Source organism: Hemiscyllium ocellatum, chromosome 22 (assembly GCF_020745735.1).
Source record: "Hemiscyllium ocellatum isolate sHemOce1 chromosome 22, sHemOce1.pat.X.cur, whole genome shotgun sequence".
NCBI lineage: Eukaryota > Metazoa > Chordata > Chondrichthyes > Orectolobiformes > Hemiscylliidae > Hemiscyllium > Hemiscyllium ocellatum.
Window position 1 is genome coordinate 34902120 of NC_083422.1, and position 23496 is coordinate 34925615.

Sequence of the window (23496 nt, forward strand, 5' to 3'; positions counted from 1 at the left end):
ACATGAGACAGTTCTCCATTTGCAAACTGTCCAAAACTCTCAGTTCTAGAGTTGTAAGTTCTCTCATTTGTGCTGTGCCAAAATATTAACCACCACAGAAATAGATGAAGGTGGAAAACAGAATAGAAACCAAAAAGGCATAATGAAAATCTATCAGTTTACGAAGATCTCAACACAAACAGCTAACAAAATCAGAGCAAAAGCCTTGTAGAAATTGCTACAACCTCAACCACATTAAAAAAGACACAACTGTGATTTTAAACTAAAATTTATTTACAATAGAGAACTTCATTGACACACATGCATTTTTATAAATCCATAATGCAGATCAAGTCTAGACTCTTAAGGCTTCACTGAAAACTTGCAAGACTCTGCTTGCAGTAATGTAATGTACAGTAAGTTGAAACTTTGAAGACACAATACATGAGGGGGCCCATAAAAAGAAATAAACAAAAAAAAATCCATCTTAATATCTAATGCATCTCATCTAATCATTAAAGAACCAGTCTCCCTGATACAGGAACTCATAACATTTGTTGTGTGCCATACTACAATACAGCAGACAGTAAAAGAAAACTTCCATGGGCCAGTTGTATGCTACATACATTAAACAGTCCTCCGTGGAAAGAGATATAGTGCATTGAAAATGTGGTGAAATCCCCAGTGTTCACATAGGTCAGCCAACATTACTGCACCACTGGCTTTATTGCACTCAGTATTTTTTCCCTACTTTGAAAAAAAAAATAGGCAACATTAACTCTTCCCCATTTTGGCAATCAGTTCATCACAGATTTTAGTCAGTTCTTCTACTTCCTTATTCTAGAAAAGAAAAGAGAAACAAATTAAATGTACACTTTTTCAGGCTTACAAGGATGTCACAAGTTATGTTATTTTAAAATGACCACCCTGATTAGTACACATACAAGTACCACAAAAAATCTAAGCTTTTCATAGATATTTTCAGAAAATCAATAAAATCTCAAAACCTAAATGTTCATCAATTAACAGGTCAAAAATTATTTGCTCTTATGTGCCCTGTTTCTATATCATCCACAAACAGAAATCCCACAACAGTTGGTACATGTTAAATCAGTTCCATGGTTGGTGCTTGTGATGGATGGGAGTCAAGAATGTGGCACTGGAAAAGCACAGCAGGTCAGGCAGCATCCGAGGAGCAGGAGGATCAATGTTTCTGGCAAAAGCCCTTCATCAGGAGGTTATCATTTAAGGAATGAATTCATGCATTGCAAAAGTTATATGCTCCTTTGGGTGAAAGAACACAACAGAAAAAGTGGTCCAACCATGGTGAACAAAGGAGATTAAGGATTAGATTCAAAGAGGAGTCACATGGAGAAAGTAGCACATCTGAAGACTGACAGCAGTTTAGAATTCAGCAAAGGAGGACTGAAAGGTTGATTAAGAGGGGAAAAATTGAGAAGAGAGTAAACTTGCAAGGAACTTTAGTGTGCATTATAAGAGCTTCTATGAATATGTAAAAGAAAAAAGATTAGTCAAGACCAATGTGGGCCCCTTACAGTCTGAAACAGGAAAATCGATAATTGACAACAAGGAAATGGTAGATCAATTAAACAACTAATTTTGCTGTCTTCACAAAAACAAAAAAATCTTCCCAAAATATGAGGGAAGCAAGGACCTTTTGGGAAGGAGGAATTGAACGAAGTCAATCATTATATTAAAAAAGATTTGATAAATTAGTGGGATTGAAAGCTGATAAACCTATCGGGCCTGATAAACTATATGGCCAGTGTACTAAAGGGGGTGGGAATTTAAATAGTGGATGCATTGGTTGTCATCTTCCACTATTCTATGTATTCAAGTACAGTCTCAGATTGGAAGGTGTCAGAAGTAAAGGAGGAAGGGACAAAAAGCAGGAATTACAGACTAGTTAATCTAACTAATCAGTAATAGAAAAATTGTTGGGGTCCATTCCAATGGACCTGATGGCAGAACAGTTAAAAATAACAATAGTTTTACACAGAGTCAACATGGCCATTTTGGGCTGAGATTGGGAGAAATGTCTTCACTCAGAGCATAGTGAACTATAGATTCCTCTACCATGCAAGGCTGGGGAAACCTTGTTATGAAAATATTTCAGAAATAAGTGGTTAGATTTCTAGAAGCTAAAACAGTCAAGGGGAGAGAGGGGAGATATAGTTTGGAGATAGAGAATTAGCCATGCTCATGTTGAATGGTAAAACAGTTAAAATAGCCTACTCCTGCTCCTATTTTCTGGGCTTTCATTTACTAGATGTTCCTTACCTGCTTGCAGAAATAATATTATTATTTAATCATAAGCTTGCACAAGTGCACAATGAGGACTGGATTTTCATTTTTTCCAGTCAGACCAATGTATTAGAATGATTTGTACTTTAATGTGGTTAATTACCCATATATCTCATTTTAGAATAAACTTTATAGATTTTATAAAGTAAACTTCATGTGAGCTACATACAGCATGAAAAATACCACATAATACACAAAGTGTTCATTGTTCAACTTCAGCACTGCAGCAAAGTGATTTCTGTAACAGTGAATTTGGAAATATACTTAAGTAATTAGAACAGTGACCAAACACTTCACTTTCCCAAAATGAAAACTTTAGCAGCTGAGCATCTCATGTTAGTGCAAACTGTATCCATGCAATAAAAGTAGAGGCTTTAAAATGGAATGTGGAATGTTTTTTAACATGGACATTATGAAATCATGTTGCAGATGCTAGGAATGTGGGAACCACAGTTGGGATGTAAACGGAGCACAAACTGGAAGACTATGTCCAGCTTGGGTACTTAATTTAAACAGCTCATCATACTCACATTTAACCAATAGTGAATACCTTTGTGCAATTTAACTATACTCATACATTTCAGACAAATCCCAAAAATATAAACAAAATTTAGCAACACAACATTTTTGTATAAATCTCAGAAGATATGTATAGCAACTAATTGGAATATATTCAGATAGGAATATCTTGAAAGTTTATCAGCATTAAAAATTACAGAGTAAAATACTGTACAAAAATTCAGAAAGTATCTGATTTAAATATTGAAAAGCACTCATTCCTAACATACACTTAATTACCTTTTGTTCTAAAGTTCTCTCCAGTGACTCGACTTTCATCTGTTCTTTCCGCAAGCTGGCCTGAAAGGCTGTCTGTTCTGATTTGGACTTGGCTCGTACTTGAGCAATCTCAGCATTAGCCCTAAAATTCAAATGATTTTTCACTGAACGCATGTGTAGACATCATTTGTTTAAGAACAAACAGTGTTAGTTCACAATATGCTAACTCCAAGTCAATAATAGTACAGAAGGAGAGAAAATGCAAGGAGAATAAAAGGTTTAAATGGGGATTGTATAAAGTAAAAAATGTGCCCCTGTGTTTAATGCAATTTGATTCCCATTATTCATTTGAAGTTATCAGGCAGAAAGTATGAATTTATTATAACTTAATTTGTAAAGTATAAAAGATTTAAGATTTAACAGCAATTAACATTTAAGACTTGTTCTGGGTTATTAAGCGAGAAGTTGTACTTCATAATTTATGAACATTGTGGTATTATTGCTGTTAGGACAATATAAGAAATTCAACTGTAATCACATACTCAATATGATTACATTGAATATTTTACATATTTTTATAAGATAAGAAGTAGTGCAAGAATGTCAACACCTCTCAATGTCTCATTATTTGTACTTCATCGTACATTGTAAGGGCTGGTAATGATGTATGGGTAGGTGATTATCTAGTCAGCTCTTTTACATATATTTTCATACATTTCCACCTATTACACAAGAGGATTCGATTATGTTAATTGATGGTAAGACAACTGAATAGCCTTTATTAGTTTCAACGGTTTTGCACTACCCCAACACAAAGTACAATGCACATCAGGTCGGGGCAGATAATGTTATCTGCATGAAACAATGGGCTGAGTTTTTGTTCCCGGGTTCCAATCCTGTTGTCAGGAAGAAATGTGATTTGGAACTTACAAATACTGGCACCAAGACTCAAAGGGAAAATTTATGCAGAGATAGTGAATTCGAAGGTTATGTCCAAAAGTCGAGCCACACTGTCATTTGGAGGGGAAGTCACTGTGTAGCCTTTGACCATCACTGCGACTATATGACAACCTTGGCAGTCAAGTGAGGGTAAGTGGAGCCCCATAGTGATCCCAATCTGCTCTCAAGAGGCCACTCCAAGCCAGCAGCCAGGCTTCAGCCTCAACGAGGGGCTTACCCACCAACTGGAAAGTTCCAGGCCGTTTTTGGCAAGCGGCCTCATTGGGTATTTTAGTTTGCCTAACAGGGCCACCCACCTCCAGTCCCATTTCTGTACTCCATCAGCCCACTAACTTCTCTCATCACAAGTACTGCCTGACCTGAGGACTTCCAGAATTGTGTGTTTGTTTTTCTTAATATTAGGAAGAAAGAGTATTTACTTGTCAAGCTTCTCCTCTGCATGGATTTTGAGAGCATGGTATCGCTGTTCTTCTTTCTTTACCCGGGCAAGATACTCTTGGGCACATTTCTTCAACACTTCCTCATTCTATCAAAAACAAAGTAACTGTCCTGAAGATCAGAATTTATACAACAAAAAAAATTTCCACAAAGCAGCCTTTTTGCAGACTTTGAATATTACTTCCTTTTCATATCCACCATGAATACTGTTGATTTGACTGAGGTCGTCAATCAGAGGGAATATGTAATTCAGTAAGGAAACACTGACAAGCTGCAGGAAAGCTAAAACTACAGCCTTTGGTTCCAGATCTGATGATTTATAGTTTTCAAAGTCAAGATTTCAAGAAATGCATACTTAGGTACTTCAATTGGTCTAGATTTTTCTGACAGAGTAGATGAATAACATTCATAATCTTAACATTCGTCTACAGAATTCTGTGGATTTTTACACTATTATTTATGGCATCCTTGATCTGCGAGCTGTATGAACAAGGCAAGATACAGTATTTCCTTCAACAAATTGGGTCCTGAGAAGTGCTGCCGAACAAAGAGACCTTGGTGTGCAGGTTCATAGTTCCCTGAAGGTGGGGTCGCAAGTAGACGGGGAAGTGAAGATGACATTTGGTATATTTGCCTTTATTGGTTAGCGCATTGAGTGTAGGTGTTGGGAAGTCATGTCACAGTTGTACAGGACATTGGTTAGGCCACTTTTGAAATACTACATTCAATTCTTGTCTCCTTGCTATAGTAAAGATGTTGTTAAACTTGAGAGGGTGCAGAAAAGATTTACAGGGACGTTGCCAGGGTTGGAGGGTTGAGCTGAACGAAGAGGCTGAATAGGCTAGAGCTATTTTCCATGGAGTGTCAGAGGTTGAGTGTGACCTCAAAGAGGTTTATACAATCATAAAGGACATGGATAGAGTGAATAGCCAAGGTCTTTTTTTCCCCACAGTAAAGGATTCCAAAACTAGAGGGCATAGGTTTGAGGTGAAAGGGGAAAGATTTAAAAGGGACCGAAGAAGCAACTTTTTCACACAGTGGAATGAAATGCTGGAACCTGGTACAATTACAACATTTAAAAGGCATCTGGATGCATATATGAATAGGAAGTGTTTAGAGGGATGTGGCCAAGTGCTAGCAAATGGGACTAGGTCAGATTGGGATACCTGGTTGGCATTGGCAATTGTACTGAATGATTTGCTTCTGTGCTGTTCAACCCTATGACTCAGATTAAAGAATCCTTGCCTAGACACGCAGGGCAGGATTTTAACTCATTCAAAATGCAATCACTGACAAAATTAAAATCAAGCCTGCACACTTGAAATTATGGTATTAAAATATTTAATCAAATGTCAAATAATGTACAGAAAACAAAATGATTAGATTAGATTAGTTACAGTGTGGAAACAGGCCCTTCGGCCCAACAAGTCCACACCGACCCGTTGAAGCGCAACCCACCCATACCCCTACATTTACCCCTTACCTAACACTACGGGCAATTTAGCCTGGCCAATTCACCTGACCCACACATCTTTGGACTGTGGGAGGAAACCAGAGTACCCAGAGGAAACCCACGCAGACACGTGGAGAATGTGCAAACTCCACACAGTCAGTCGCCTGAGGCGGGAATTGAACCCGGGTCTCAGGCGCTGTGAGGCTGCAGTGCTAACCACTGTGCCACCGTGCCGCCCACAAATGAAGTCCATAAAAGGAAGAAAGTGAGGAAAAGAGATTGAAACAAAGGAAGTAAAAAATAAAAATGGCAAAATCCTTTCTTAAGTTTAATTTTGTCTCCTCCTCAATGATGCTTAAAATGTGAAGGAATACAACTCCACACTTACAAAAGTGCCAGCAATGCTTTTCAGTGGTCAATTGCATATGGTTAAAAAGTTCATTTATTCTTAAATGGAAAAGCCTCTATTGTTCCTTGCTCAATTAGTAGATATCTTGTCAGTAATTATTTCAACTGCAGATCCTTCATGTGTTTGAATGCTGAGCCCTTCAGTGAGATGACATTCTCTCAAACCTTCTGAGTAGGCCAATCAGAAAGCAATTTTCTGATTTCTACATTTTAATGGACATGCACAGAGATTGCTGACAGATTTACTCCTCTAAAAAGGTTATTGGTTGCAGTTCCCTCTGGAGATATAAGCACAAACATTTAGCCTGGCAATCCATTTGAGGGAGTGCTGTATTGTCAGACATGCCACCTTTCAGATGAACATTCAAATCAAAAACCTTTTTCTATTCTTACTCAGGATGTGGGTGTTGGTTGGGCCAGTTTTTATTGCCAATCCCTATTAGGCCTTCAGAGGTTGATGGCGAGCTGTCTTCTTGAATCACTCAACTGGTTTAATGGAGGCCCTGCATGTCTTTGGGAAGGAATTCCAGGATTTTTACCCAGTAGGTTTAACCTCTTGTTCTCCCACTTAAGCGCAAGATAATTTTATATTTTGAATATTTTAATATCAATAGATAAATATTTTGAACAGCAGCAGGAAGTGATTCCCCTATGCCCTGGCCAATGTTTATTCCTTAAATAAAACCTCTAAAGTACAGATTTTCTGGTCACTCTTACATTACTGTTTGTTGCATGACGTTACATGCAAATTGATGTCGTGTTTTTAATATTAAAACAGTGACCAGACTCCATTGGCTTTAAAAGGCTTTGGATATTACAAATTTGAGCATTTTATAAGTACAAGTCCTTCCCTTTCTCCCCCTTTTTAATAGCAATGAGCATTGACAGATGCCCTACCACACTTCATACAAAACCTGGACCATTGATATTATATTGGTCAATTAAATAAATTATGTTTAAAGTGTTGTTCTATGAAGTCTACAAACTAAGAATTTTTTCCCCACGCTTCTACAATATTAATAAATAATCTACTAATTTATGAAATTTAGATTAAATGCAGTAGCCTTTAATGTAATATTCTAATTTTTATTATTTTCTTTCGAGATATAATTTGTCTCTATTATATTTTCTTTACATATAATTTGATTTTGTAAAACTCTTTGACAAATGTTTGGAGTTTTTGAGGATTCAACTGGGAGAACAGATGAAAGAGAACCAGTGGATATGGTATATTTGGATTTTCAGAAAGTTAATGATAACTCCCACATAGAAGTTTAGTGTAAAAAATTAAAGCATGTGGGACTGGGGTAATGCGTAGCATGTAGTAAGATTTGGTTAGTAAAGTGATGATGAGTAGAGTACTGTAAGGATCAGTGCTTGAGCCTCAGCTACTCTCAATAAAGGAAGGACCTGGATGAGGAAATCAAATGTAACATTACCAAGTTCGCTGATGACACAAAACTAGGTGTGATTGTTAATGGTGAAGAGGAATCATAAAATTCTAATAGGGCTGGACAGATTGGATGCAGGGATAATGCTTCCCTTGATAGCAGTTCGAGAACAAGTGTTCATAGTCTCAAGATACATGGGAGGTCATTCCACCTTGAAATATTTCTTCAATTAGAACCTGTGAACCTGTGGAATTCTCTACCGCAAAAAGTTGAGGTGAAGTTACTGAATAATATTGTGAAGGAAATAGATTTCTAGAGACCGAAGGTGTCCAGTGGAATGGGGAGCGCATGAGGGTACAGCATTGTGATTGAGGATCAGCTAGGAGTGTCCTGATGGGCTGAATGTGCTACCCCAGCTTTCTATGTTTGTTGCGCAGTACTTGTACAAAGAACAATTAACTTTGTGGCTGTGGATAGCAACACATGCTGCAGATGAGGCAGCGAACCAACCAAATCACAGCTATTGGTCTTGGAATAAATAATACTATCTTTGTGTGCAGGGAAAAGTGAGGACTGCAGATGCTGAAGATTAAAGTTGAGAGTGTAATAATGTAAAAGCACAGCAGGTCAGGCTGCTTCTCGGATACCATCTTTCCGTGCAACTGAGTAAATGTAAGGTTAATTTTAAAAAGAAAATTCTTAAAATATTCTCCATTTTTTAAAAATACAAACTAAAATCCTTCAGGTTAAATTATTGCAATTCTCCTGTTATAGGAATAATTGTCAGCCTGATTTTAATGATAAAAACTTCATACTTAAATCAACCTACCTTTCGGAACCCCTCCAACACTTCCTTCATCTTCTCATATCTCCTAAAGAGGTCTGCGAGAGATTTCTCCACAGAGTTCAGATCAGACAAGGCCTGATCTTTTTCCATTATTAGCTGCTGTACATTGTGATGTGAGATGGACTTTTCTCTGTGATCATCCTCTGCAGAAGAAAAAAATAACAGATTACAAGATATGTTTATGCACCAAATTTCAAAAGTCCAACTCCACACATTTTCAGTAATCAAACAGTGAGTGAGAAAAATGCAGAACTCTTATTGAACTTTGCCTCATAATTCAATACGTGAAACTAGAAGGCTGAGTACGTAAGTGTTTTTGTTTTCAGCATTTAAATGGTTATTTTTCAAAAAGAATACCAAACTACTCAAAAATTACATTATTCACTATCGTGGTGGTACAAATTCCAGGATATTTTGTGTCAAAATGAGGGACAAAAAGAAAATCACAACAACAAAAATGTGTCAAAAACCTTACATCAATCTAACCACAGAAGTAAATAGACAAGGAATTAAACAGTAAGGAGACATATAATGTCATAAAAGCAAGATGATGGCGACCTAAAGTAAAAACAGGAAATGCTGGAGAAAATCAGTAGGTCTGGCAGCATTTGCGGAGAGAGAAGCAGAGTTAACATTTTGAGTCAAATATGACTCTTCTTCAGAACAGTTCTGAAGAAGTCACACCAGACCTGAAACGTTAACTGGTTTTCTCTCCCCATGAATACTGCCAGACTACTTTACTTCTTCAGCATGTTCTACTCATTCAAAACGTGTCATTTCAGCTTAAAGATGACCAAGTAAACAACTCTCATTCAGAAAGAGCAAGGTAAAAATCAATCTGTGCCATATTTCAGGTATGACAATTATGATTTGCACCTTTCCCATGTTAATAGACGTGGGTGCAGGCAGCAAACAAATTTGGGGCTATGACTTATTTGACTTTACCTCCTTCCATACAGCTGGCTGCCTCTGCACTCAGAAGGGAACCGAACAGCAAGTGCTAAAAGCTTTCAGGGAAGCTTATTATTCAACCCAAAAGCAGCCTGTCCCTCTTAAAGGGAGGCTGCACTGCTCTTCAGAAGGCTGCTGCTGTATATTATTGCTCCAATTGTAAACAGGAAAAATGCATTACCAGGATAGAGAGGAGATTCAGGAGGCAGCAATACAAACCTTGGTGTTGGATAGGAATAGGAAGAGATACAACATGGTGCCACAGGAGGGACCATGAGGAGGTGGTTTGGGTGGGGGGGGAGGAATGTGTTCAGGAAGCACCCATCGATGTCTGGGCAGAGTTGGGTTCTATACAGAGTGAGAGTATAGGGGCAGAATCTCCTCAAAGACAAACTTTATAAGGGAGTAGGAGAAGGTGGTTGAGGGTGTCAATTCCTGATATCTGGCCCTGAGGAACTGGCAGCAGTGTCACAAGATGTCTCATGACCTTAGGTGACCAAGGTCTTCATAACATCTCCCATCCCAATCTCTCATGTTGCTTAGTGCATCACACCTCAAATTACACAGACATGAACAGCTCCTCAGACTGAGAACTCTCAGTTATCATGTAATAAACCACACCTCACATTTATTAATACTGCCAACTACTTTCTGCTGCCTCCCTTATCTCCAGTTATTCAGAAATGGCAAACAAATTACCCAAATACAATAACTACAAAATCACTGACATTCTTCCCTCATTGAGATGCAGATGATGGGGAAAAAGAAACAACAGCATTGCACAGAGGAAGAGATTTATTGACACCAGTTCAAATATAGGCCCTGCATGTATTTTAGATGGTGCCATACATCTGGGATTAGCACATGGTGAATCACCAGGCACGAATGCACTGCAGTTAGCTCTCTGTCACTGCAGAGGACTCAGATGAAGTTCTTGTCATGGTGGCATAATTGGAGAATGCAGATGATACAAGGTGCTGCATGCATTAGTAGTCTTGACTGAAAGAATCTCTTCCAATTTCTATCAAGGAGTGTGGCAAGATTGGACTCCAACTTGGCAGAGTGTGATGCAAAACCTACCCTCCACGTAGCTCTGCTTCAGCACAGTGTCACCCTGCAACCATGGTCTCTATTTCAGTCTCTCTGAACAGATCACCCAGTCCTCTTTGTTCCTTATGAGGATGCAGCAACAGCAGATTACCAGGACTAGGAACTCATCACAATACATTCAAAAACCCTACACAGTACTTTGATGCACTTTCCAATCCTAAATAAAAATTCAAAATCAAGTGATCTGCAATTTTGCAAATTGGCCCTACATGTTGGGGACTTCTTGTAACTAACCACTTATTCTTTGGAAAATGGCATGCAACTTTGCTGGGATAGACCTGCAGGATCCAAATTTGGAAAGAGTGTATTGGGAACATTTCATGAGGATTGAACGCACAGTGCATGAGGGAAAAGGTCATTGAGATCATGTAGAGTCATTCCTAGCAGGCTTACAGGTCCAACTATGGTGCCCACTGTTTCTAATTAACATGACAAGTGCAGTCTTCAACCACTCAGAACTGCTGCTTGATCATAAGCTCAAATGATATTTGGTAAATAATAGCCAAATAGCAAGAAGAGTAACAGTAGAATAGGAATCCTAAACACATATTGGTCTAACATAAGTACTTCATAAGAAAAAAACCTCATTCATCTGCCCTGTTATAGAACTTGGAAAGCCTTTTCATCAAGCTGTGGAGAAAAAGTTTTCTCTTGCTCTGGAAATCAGTATAATCCAAAATCATACAGAAACTTCTTCACTCAGAATGGGTTAGGATTTGCCTGGGAGAGTGGTGGAGGTTTCAAAAGAGAGTTGGATGTTTGTTTGAAAGTAATGATGAAGTTACAGAACTGAGAGATAGGGCTGGAGAATGGGACTAGACAGGCCTTATTCCTGATGAAGGGCTTTTGCCCGAAACGTCGATTTTCTTGCTCCCCGGATGCTACCTGACCTGCTGTGCTTTTCCAGCACTACTCTAATCTAGACTCTGATCTCCAGCATCTGCTGTCCTCACTTTCACTTGGTGAATGGGACTAATTGAGTAGCTCTTTCAGGAGCCAATACTGACAAAATAGCCTCCTTTTGTATTGTAAAATTCTATGATTCTATAATTGAATGATGAGCTGGGCATACTACAAGTCAGAATCCATCTTCTGCAATAGAAAGATGTGGTTGGGCCAGAAGCCCCCATGTGGTGCTTGAACAGACACACCAATAGGTTCAGGAAAAATCTCTTCTCTGCCATGGTTAGACTGACAAATACATGCATTCTCTAACTTCAAATCATGTTGATCTTGTTTTGCGCACCTCCTGTGCAGTATAACTTGTATACCTCCTTCTGTCTAAGCACCCTTTGATCTCTATGTCCTTGTTCGCTATAATCTGACTGTACTGCTCACAAAACAAAGCTTTTCACTGTACTTAGGTACATGTAACTACATCAAATCAAAATAGATTGCATGACAACAACAATAACACTAAGATTTTTCAGTATTTGTCACTACAAAAAACAAAGCTGTAACTAAAGTTCCTTGAAATTTCTGTACAGATAGCAGGTTTGTGAAGCACATCATGAAATAACCTCGCATAATATTCATGCCTCACTGTGGGAGCATCTCTCAGGCAATGACATTGCCTGGATCACTGTCCTTGTACAGAAATAGAAATGCAGAGCTTAGGCAAATTTGCTGAACTAGAATCTTTGGAAGAAGAAATATAATTCCTTCATTATAGCAGCTCGGGGCCATATCAACCATTTAGTGGTTCCTGCTCTCAATGTAAAAATGCCAATTTTGTAGTCCTTGCTGATTTCTATTTGTATCTATATGTCAAATCAAGTTTATAGTTCAATCATGCTTTTTTCTTCTGAGGGTATAATAAGAGTTACTGAAAATAAATCAGCACTGAGCACCTTAAGTGGCTCGGAACCAGGTCAATTGCAGTATTCAACACAGATGGGATTAAATGTAAGACTTTCTTTGCTGGAAGATTCAGCGATTCACTTCTGCTTCAGTTGTGTTGGCAACATAGATTAAATATTCCACCAACACTTTTGTGGGTAATGCTAGCTAAAGCAGACATTATCTGTTGAGATGTCTTAATAACGAAAACTTTCAAATGGAAATAATTGAAGACATGTCTTGATGGTTTCAAATGATAAGGCGGTGACTATTTCCTTTGGCAGTTTGTTCCAATGTGATATCACTCTGGAGAAGAAAGATTGCCAGGACAGTGCCTTGGAAATAAACAGTCTTTATAATTTGTGGGGATGACTGCCTCAGGTATTTTTCTTTGACCGACTGGGCTCTTGTCAGTTTCCACCAGTCCATTCCATTTTACTTTGGATTCAGTCAGTTTATATTTTCCCCTCCTTTACTACAGTGACACTCATTCTAAACCTTTGATCAAGATGGTAAGACTGGCTAAACTAGCTCACCAATTGGAAAAAAATTGTAATATATTTAAACACAAAACATGCTACACAAAAACTTCCAATGGTTTTCCTGACTCCAGAACATGTTTATGTTAATCTTGTAGTAAAACTACATTGCCACATGCAAAGGGAGAAAGACTAGGCTGTTCACATTGGTTACCAGCCAGATTATTCACCTTTTTCATCTCTCTTTGCCTTATATAAAAAAATGCTATTTAAGTTGAGCATCATACCACAAGTAACACTTGAAACAACAAAACAAGATTTCAGAGTATACGGGTGTTCTAAAAGCTTGATTAAAGGGTGGGAAATTTATTATTATTCTGAGAGCATCAAACCACAATTTTTCCAAATGTTACACTTCCAGCAATCACAAAAGGTCAAGTTTATGAAATAGTGATTCTTACCAGGATTGCATTGAACTGCAACATGTCAACATTCTACTTACAACACAAAATATGCAAAACATATGAACATCACAGCATGCAGCTTGAAGTCTCCCAATATAGCATGAAGCTATTACACAGTTGCAGAACAGCAACTACAGTATTGTGTGAATAAACTCCAGAATCAAGCTTTAAAACATGAGCTACTACAATAGAATCTGCTCCGAAAATTTACTAAAAAATTTTAAAACAACTGCCATTAGTGTTAGTAATTTGTACAGTTTTACAAATTGCATGATAAGCATGCATCATTGCAAGACACATTTAAAGTAAAACAATTTGAAATTCATGCTATTGTATCCCCTCTGATTTATAATTTTCTCCATAGATCATTTTGTACAGTTTCAGACATGAATAGGAATATTGTTTGGATTTTTTAAAGCCTTATTATCCAAATTATTTGTGAAAATAAAAAATTGTAGCACCAGAAAAAAAAACAATTGACTGGCAACAAATGTATATCCTTGTTTAGCATAAAGCAATGGTCATTAAAATAAAACGGTTCACAGGCTACCAATGTGGGCCTTGATTTTTTTTTCTTGTGAATCCAGAACTTGAAGCAAGATTTGGAAATAGAAAATGATAAAGAGGTGAATTAGGGAAAACAATGATTAGAGAAAATCCAGGTGGCAAACCATATGCCTGTGTTTCAATTTTCAATGCTTGAGATTTCCACTCCCGATTCTTTTCCAGTGAATGCTACCAAATTTATTGATGTATTTACTTCAGGTTAGAACAAAACGACTGCAAAACTCAGATCTGCTGGAGCGAGAGCCATGCAATACCGAGCACCTGGAAATGGTGATCAGAGATTCTATGCTTACTCCTGAAGAATGCAGAAGTCTACAGCTCATGACACTAAACATCCTCAAATGCGACAACGGAGCATGTTACTGAATTACAGATCTAGTTAATACCTTCTAATGATCATTTGTCTCTGAATATGTTTTTAACAATCCTTCTGCCACCCCAAGCTAATGTTATTTGAAGAGCCAAGCACTCAACTTGCAGAGGAGGTGGATCGGCTAACAGCTGTGGCTGCAGAGTTTGGGCACGTACCATGCTGTGTTCTTGCAGTGGTTTAGATGATTCATTGGCATTTCAAGAAAGTGTTGCTGCATGTTGACAGTGAAATTACGGTATTCTCCAGTTTAGTCCACAGATAGCCTACGAAAGTTTTGGGACCTACAATTGAAGTCTCTTTAGAGTTGTCGAAAAGCACAGTCAACAGAGAGGGAAGGTGTGTGGAGGTAAAAACTCACAACAAGAGGCCCCACACATCCACCGCCTCCCAGAGATACTTTGGCTACCAATGTTTGAAGCATCTACAATTTAGCAAAGGAGGTGGTCACTGAACCGTGTCATCTCATTAGACAGAATCTACAAGCCACAGCAGAGTGAGGACAGCATTGTCAAGTGGTTTACAAGGTCAGTGGTTTATTAAGGGGTGGTAGGTATAGGACAGATGTTAGGGGTAGATTCTTCACACAGCGGGTTGTGAGTTCATGGAATGCCCTGCCCGTATCAGTGGTGAACTCTCCTTCTTTATGGTCATTTAAGCGGGCATTGGATAGGCATTTGGAAGTTATTGGGCTAGTATAGGTTAGGTAGGATTCGGTCGGCGCAACATCGAGGGCCGAAGGGCCTGTACCGCGCTGTATCCTTCTATGTTCTATGTTCTATGTCACAATTGCTCCCATTTTCCACATATGTAAATCTTTCCAGGCAAGAGCTGGTAACATAGCCTGCTATCCACATTTCATTATCCATCGGTGCATCAGAGAGGTGACAGAAGCTCAGGAGGGGATAAATGTCATCATCACTATTATAAGAAAAGTAGTAGGGTGGCTTATTAGGATCAATGAGTTTCCAAAGGATCTGCCATAGCTTTCTGGACCCCACATGTAATTGCACTGAAATCACAAGGGCTATTAACAAAATATAGTTAGTGTGAGAGATGAGGTACAGAGCATCATATTAGTGAATATCTGCTCTCCTGACAGTAGACACAGTTCATTAATTTGTCCTGAGAGAGTCAGCTATACCCATCATCATTGGGCAACCATAGCAACTAGAAACTGACACCGTACCCCTGACTCATACAAGCTCGGAGTACGAGTACGTCACTTAGTCCCTTGAGCTTGCTAGGCTATTTGATAAAACCAATCTCTGATTGTAGCCTCAAATCCATATTTACCCACATGTGAGACATTTCCACCCATTGCTTAACAAGAATCTATTCATCACTGCCTTTAAGACATCAGGGATTCTGCATCCACCATTTTTTCAGGTGGATGCAGAGTCACAACTCTGTAAAAGAATAAATTTTATTCATCACTATTTTCAATGGGCGACCAATGATTTTTAAACAGTAAGCCCCTAGTTCCAGACTCATACGTCTCCTTGTACACTTGACCAGAAGGAGACATTGCCCCATTTTACTCTACTTCACAGCACTTCAGCAGAACTTGAGACAGATCCCTGCTCTTGGCTGATGTTCTGTGGTTCTTGGAGCCTGTAAGGGCCTCGCTGAGGACTACACTACCTGTAGAGATATGGGGCTAGAGATGCCATCAGGAAACAAGACAGTAAATGGGATGTTACCTGAGGTGGAGGTGGCAGGTTTAAAGAAGCATTTTGAAATGAGCCTTCATTTCCTTATCCCCATTCACCAGCATCCCACTCATTTCACACAAGCAATGAGCTGAAATGCATTTTGTGACAGAGCAGACGTAGTCAATGGCTGAAAAAGGGGGAGGGGCTCATGAACCTGAATTTAGGTGGCATTTATTGTCTGCACCCCTACATTCATTTGTTCACCAACTCTGATATTCCTTGCCGGTGGTCAGTCTTTCAATGGACAAAGATATTGTCACAAAGATCTACAACATCATGTCACTCACAGAAGACTCCATTAATCCTCCTTTCAGTCTGTATGGCTGGAACCCATACCACCTACATTCTCTGACTTTGCTCTTGAAGTATCCTGTCTGCCAACAATATAGCTTAAGATTTAGCAGCAGTATCCTGTACTTTCTTCTCCTGCAAAGAGGGAAAGAGAAGATCCAGAGCAATGACATAACTTGAATACATGGATGGAAAGGATTTATTGAAGCTGACCATAAGGAAGAGGTATGACATTGTTGATAAAGTGTAACGCTGGAAAAAGCACAGCAGGTCAGACAGCATCGGAGGAGCGAGAGAGTTGACATTTCAGATATAACCCTTTTTCAGCGCAGCACCACACTTTATCAACTCTGACGCTTCAGCATCTGCAGTCCTCACTATCTCCTTAGAGGCATGACACTGCCTTAGGTTGAGGTGCATCAGTAGTGATGGACAGGTTAGGATGTGAGGAAGTGCACAGGCAGAGAGGGATGAATGTACATGCAAGGTAAGTTGGTCTGAGGAATGCTGTGCTGGTGTAGATCTGAAAAGGCAGTATGAGGGGTTGAGAATAACATACACATCAAGATGCAGCTGAATGAGCCATCGTTAATTTAACCACTTTCAACATTGACCCAGGAGCCAGGTGCTACACTGTTACTGCACTCAGCAACATCCATCTTTACTTGGTGTCACGAACAGGCTTCTTTTATCCACGAGGAGGGAACAGTATCTCTGTCAGCCCTTACAGCCCCCAACATCACACCTTAGGAAGTTTCATTAAAAAAAACTCACTTTCAATGATTGCTCCATTCATTCTGTCACTTATCCTAATCTTACTCTCAGCTCCATATTCTACCAAACGTAATGTTTGAAATGTCTTTTCAAATAGCGAAGTTGAAATCAATCCATGAGGGGTGTCATCCCATCTACTGAGCCTCATTGAATGGGAAACCCGGTATATGAATGTCGAGTTGAAAATACCACTACTTAATGTATTTCACTAACTTGCTCTGTGCTATGAGATGCCACCACCCTACCTCACTCTCAGCACATAAGCAAGTTGGGAAGTATTCAGAAGAGGTCAGATTAAATTTGACAAAAGGGAAAAAACACAGATATGCAATTTGACCACAGTCAATAAGAAAAGCAGAAAGACAGGACCATTTCATTGCGGGTAAAGGGGAAGAAAAGGGAGAATAAACAAAATGAGGGAAAAGTGGGATACGATACTGATGACAAGAGTAGGGATGATAAGGAAGGGTACAGATGTCAAGGAAGGGTAGAGATATCAAGGGTAATGCATTAAACTGGCCTGGTTAGACCGTAAACTGAAGGAGGGAATTAAGGCAAGAGAAAGGATAAAAGTGCCAGAGGCATCCAATTAAAATGTTTCATAAGAAAAGCATATTTAAATAAAAAATGCTAAAAAAAAGGAAATATAGTGCCCTGAATAGATATGCTAACCGTTTCCTCCACTTCAAAAGAAACAAGGAGAATGGCTCAATTAGCAATAATATCTAGTACATTACTATTTGTAACCTGGATTCTAGACAAGTAAATGAGTAGACAGACAAACAATGACCAACAATATCATAAGTTCACTGTCCTGCTTGAGATTTATGTTAAAATATAGTGTCTTGTTTCAATTACCACTACGTTTTCGCCAGAGGTTATGTTTGTCATACCCTATTAATTGCTTACAATAATATTGCAGAGGAAATGTTTTAAAAATTACACCCTGCAAAAACAAAACTTTACAAGCATGGTCGGAGTTCCTTTCCAATCACAAAGGCAGAATTGGAAGAAATTTAAGTGTGTGAATTCCAGATAAATTTTGCTCAATAGAATAATTTACTTCTGAAGGAAATCCAATGTTCTGGAGTTTGCAATACTTGAATCTCCAAAGCAGAATTTATATGCAAACCCTATCTAATTAAAAAAGTATAAAGAACAGGGAAAATTTCCAGCAACAAGACTGCATTTCCTTATGTACATCCATGTGTCTGGACAAATTATATATCACACATCTTCATTTAGGAATGGTAAAGGAACCAAATTTAACAAAACAAACAAATTTTACAGAGGAAATGAGGAATTGTAAATGTAACTTATATATTTTAGAAGTGGCTGTCCAGAATTCAGGGGCAATGTTTGTGATTCGGAGCTTTTGGATTTCTGCAGGAAAAGTTGATGTAACTTTGGCTTCAACAATTCATCTGTAAATTTGATAGATTTCTTTGCTTAGAAAACTGTAGGTTTACAGTAAACATTTTTTTTTTAAAAAGTATGAGGTATATGTAGAATGAAGTGAATGAAATGGCATTGCTGAGCACTGGGTCCAAATGTTCTATATCAACGATAGCATGCAGGCTCCTCATAGCTGATTTTAAGATTTCAGTGTTGCTACAACAAGGAAGTAGCAAATAGGAGCCAGGAATTTGCCTTAAGTGGAGGGAATACTCAGCATTGATCTCATAAATCTGCTAATAACCATTGATAAAGTGAAAACTCACCTGGTCACCACCTTGGTGTGGGAAATCCAATGAGGTGGAATAAAAGAGGAAAGTAAAAAAAAACAAAAAATATCCAATCTGTCTTTTTGAAAGATCATGTCACTGTGGTCAGTCACAAATGCTTAATGGCATGATGAGACAGATTGAGGCAGGTGTGTGGCAGTTTGAAATACAAACTTTTGCATTTATACAGGTTGAGCAGAACTAAAGCAAACAAAAACAATTCCTGAAAATTATTCAGCTGCATTAATATGAAAACACCAAAGCACAATTATGTATTGATGATTTAAAAACCACAAAAAAGTAAATTTGTTGTAAAGATTGCTGTTTTACACATAAATCATTCCATTGACAAGCCATTCCACTTCCCAAATGCATCTACCTCAATTTTAAATTTTTACTAATATTTTCACAGTTTGAGTTTGCAGGATATATGGCAATACCTTTATTGAGCTCCAAGTTACCTTACAAAACATTTCTCTGAGAAGCCTCATGTGAAGAAAAGAAAGCCAGCTACCTACTCCCATCTACTAATTGTACTAAAAGCCACAATATAATCCCTGAATTTGGACAAAGTGAAGCAATAAATAAGATAATAATTCATATTGGATAAAATTACAGATAATAGACATAAAAGAAAATTAGCTGTGCTAAAATATGGAAAAATGGCATTCTATAAATGATATGATTCTGACAAGCGTCAATGAGGAGAAAGATCTGGAATCCTTTACACAAATCTTTAGGGATGACAGGGAAATTCTTAAGATGGGTACAAAAGCATTGGGTTACCTGAGTTGATATAAAGAGGAACAGAATATAAAAGCAAAGTGATCACGGAATAATGATTTTTCAGATGATTAGATTTTGATAAAGTGCTTACAGGAAAATCACTCAAATACTAGAGTTCACAGATTCAATATTAGTGAGGACATATTCAGAGAGAAGGTTAGAAGAAAATGTTCCACTCATGTAATTTTCAGATGCTGTAATGCTCTATAAACAATACAATGGAAGCAGATTCCAAATGTAATTTTTAAAAAAAAAGGAAATCCTTGAGGAACCTGTAGAGGTGTAGATGCAAAGTGGGATGTGAGATTAGTCATGACTGCTCTTTCAAACAGTCATCATTGGGCTGCACAGCCTCCTCAGATGTTGGTTTATATGATTAACAAGACAGTACAGATAGATTTTAAAAGAATCACCAGTGATTTGCTAAAACATGTGAGCAGATATTTTGATAGAATGAATTATAATGAACTGAACAATCTGTATTTGGGAAAACAAAGAGCAACTGAGAACAAACAGCTGCATTTCTACCAATACCAGCTGCCACTCCGGCTTAAATGGGATTCACCATTGAGGAAATCATATCCTCCATGCATTATACATTTTAACAAAAGAAAACAATGGTTGCAGAAGGAAAGTGAAGCACTCTCAAATCTGCATGGAGTAAGTGATGAAAATGTCTAAAAGCAGTACTTACCAGGTTTGCCTTATTTGCATTGTGAGCAAGTGACCAGAAGCAAAGTGATAGCAAAATGGAAAAAGGCAACTAGTTAGCTAAGCAGAAAATAAACATTTAAAACCTGTTAGAAAGGATCAGAAAAATCACTCTCTGACAAGTCTCATCTTTTTATTTGAAATTAAAAAGAAAACTATTGCAAGTGTGGAAAAAGAGAAAGAGGAACTAAGCATTTTTTGGAAAAAGCAAGAAAGAAACAGTAATAGCATTACATAGCAAAGAAGGAACACCAGAAAGCTCAGAAAGTAGACAAATTATATAACTTTCTACTTCTTTTTGAAGAATTCAGCAGATTGCACTGAATACAAGTCACGTTAGGAACAATGATAATTACACTGCAAGTTTACTTACTGAAATGCACTTTGCATTTTCTTTTGATAAAAGCTTATAAGATATATACTCTATGATTTTTGGTAGCAATGTCAGTTCACAAAAGATGCAGTGATGACAGCTCTCTCCCCCTTTTTCTGTAATGCCCACTTTTTGAATTTCCCTCTAAAAGTAAGAACTCAAAAGCCTACTGTTCAGAGAAAGCTTTTTAATTTTTACATCAATACATGAACTGTTTTAATGCTTCCTCTTTCTTGATATCTTTGACTCTCTTACATCACTGCTTACTTGTTGATTTAAACTGTTTTAAGTGGCAGTTTTGTCCCTCCACAATTTCTAAATGCACCCCTAATTAAGATGCTTCTTTGCTTAAAACCTGAAACTTAAGGCACTGGCTGCATTACCCTCCACAGCAATGACCTACCACACTCTGCCTGATGCTTTATCCCTTTAACACAGAACCTCCATGTGTTCTTGCTCAAATGGAGAAGAGTAGCAAATTGGGGCATCCAAGAGTCGAGAGATTAATGAGACGACTAGGACAGAGAAGTGCTTGAGAGGGACTAACAGAAGGGGAAAGTAATAAAAGGGAAAGCAATAAAAAGTTCAGAAACAGAGGCATGAAAAGGAAGAGAATTACAAGATGGACAAAGGAGATAAAGGAGAGATATAAGCAATAGAGAGACTGAAGATGATGATAAAGGAGGAAGGAAAACAAGAAGGAGGGAGGGAAATAAATTGACAGTATAAAAATAAGAGAAAGTAAAAGTGTAGAGAAAGAAAACGGAGAAAGAAAAATAAATTAAATGCTAGAATCAAGCAAGCAAAAGACTCCACTAATGAGGAGTACCATTGCAGAATGAAAAGAAAATAAGCAGGTCGAAGCATGAGACCTCAAACCAAATCCTCCGATGTAAATGTCACTGATAAATGACGAAGAACACTGCATCACTGCTGACAGCTATGGTCAATTTTTTTTTAAAAATCCCACAATTCTCAAAATTAAAGCTGGATTCTAAAATCTTTAGAAACATCAGGGGAATTTCAGATCATGATGTAATTCAGGGAATAAAGACTTTATCATGCATGCTTTGAGACTACTTGTAACAGCTCAGTTCTGTACAAACTTCCACATGTTGACCTGTTCCAATTTCTTTACAAATTATTGTATATATCATAGGAATTATGTAATATAAAACATACATTAAAACATCTATTACTTAAATATGCATTTAAACATGCCCTGAATAGGACCAGAATACAATGCAGCTTAGTGAAAAAGAGCCACAACAGCTGAAATGTTTCCTATTCCTTTCTGGAAATGTGCTGAAGTGCAAAGTTGGAGTATCTCATTTTGACTAAGCTGCTATCTTTCTTAATTTAATCTGTTCACATGTTTAACAATATAAGAAACAGTTTTTACCTATCATCTGGGCTATGGTCTTCTCATACTCTGCAACAATCCGCCTGTAGATACGAAAAAACTATGATGAGAGGTGCGTGCGCACAGCCATGCCAATTTTACAATGATTAATGTACAATGTCTCTCAACATGGTTCAGCACAAGATTAATTGTCTCCAAATTAAGCACTTAGAGATGTGATAAGGAAATAATTCTAAAAGAAAAAGCTGCATTGACAGAATTACATATTGAGCAAGAAAATAGTATAAAGGTATATTTTTAACAAAAGTTTACAACAAAAGAAATTAGACAGAAGTCAGATCCAATGGGAACTTGTCTTATTTAGTGTGAGCAGGCTCAGATTTTCCATAAACACGCCGTTTCCTCCTTCACTGATGCTGAGTAGAAACATTGTGTATTATCTATAAGATTAATTGGAGAAACTGGCCAAGGCTCCTTAGACAGCACCTTCCAAACCTGCAACCTCTACCACCTAGAAGGAAAAGGGCAGCAGATACATGAGAACACCACCAACAACTGCATGTTCCCCTCCAATTCACTCATTATCCTGAACTGGAACTCTCTCACTGTTCCTTTAGTTCTGCATGTTGAAAATCCTGCAAGTTCCTGCCTAATGGTATTGCGGGGATACCTAAACCAAATGGACAGCACCAGTTCATGAAGATAGCTGACCACCACCTTCTCAAGAGCAATGATGGGCAATAATTGTTGGCCACATTCCATGAACAAATTTTGAAAAGTATTTTTGGCAATTTTGAGCTATACATGTAATACAATGTGCAGCCTGAAAGGGGAATGTATTGACAATCAGATGAAATTCAAGATTCATGAATAATAAATAACAGATGGAAACTGCCAGTGCCACCACAGAACCAAATCCTTATCACATTCCTTTTTCCCATTCGTAGTCCTCTGGGCTGGAATCTTTGGAAATGGCACTCCCATGTAGACTGCCTCAGATATAAATTGCTTTGCCCGTGATCATTTCTCTGCAACTCTTCCTCCTCCGTTAGCTTCCCAAGGGGGGGAGGAATACACATCCTCACACTGTCAGGTGCCCTAAAGGAACTCTAGACTCTGAAATTCTGGTATAAATACAAGCTGATTTTTTTTTTAAATTGGAGCTATAAAGAATTGTGAGAAAAAAAAACACACCTTCACAAAATGCATAAGAAAGAAGCCAAAAGGTATAAACTACAAAGAATGTCAACATCTTGCCATAAATTTTCATAAACTAATTGAAAAAAACTGCTTGTGGATTTTGGAGTGAAGCTTCATTTTATTTGAGTCCACAATGATGGGTGAATTTCCGATGTAATTCTAGAGGATGTGTATAATGCTAAGCTTCACATCAATTCAAAA

The 23496-nt window shown here is 37.9% G+C and overlaps 1 protein-coding gene across 8 annotated transcripts in view; it reads right to left on the reverse strand.

Annotated features, from left to right (window-relative positions):
* Positions 1–252: 252 nt before the first annotated feature.
* tacc2 (transforming, acidic coiled-coil containing protein 2) overlaps positions 253–23496 on the reverse strand; it is a 269026-nt gene continuing 245782 nt past the window's right edge. For all 8 annotated transcript variants that reach the window (XM_060842045.1, XM_060842046.1, XM_060842047.1 and 5 more), the window contains 5 exons: positions 22135–22178; positions 8561–8721; positions 4461–4567; positions 3103–3223; positions 253–819 (listed from right to left, as the gene is read on the reverse strand). In XM_060842045.1, the coding sequence (XP_060698028.1) occupies positions 754–819; positions 3103–3223; positions 4461–4567; positions 8561–8721; positions 22135–22178 (499 nt within the window). In that variant the 3' untranslated portion in view covers positions 253–753. The remainder of the gene's footprint in view (positions 820–3102; positions 3224–4460; positions 4568–8560; positions 8722–22134; positions 22179–23496) is intronic.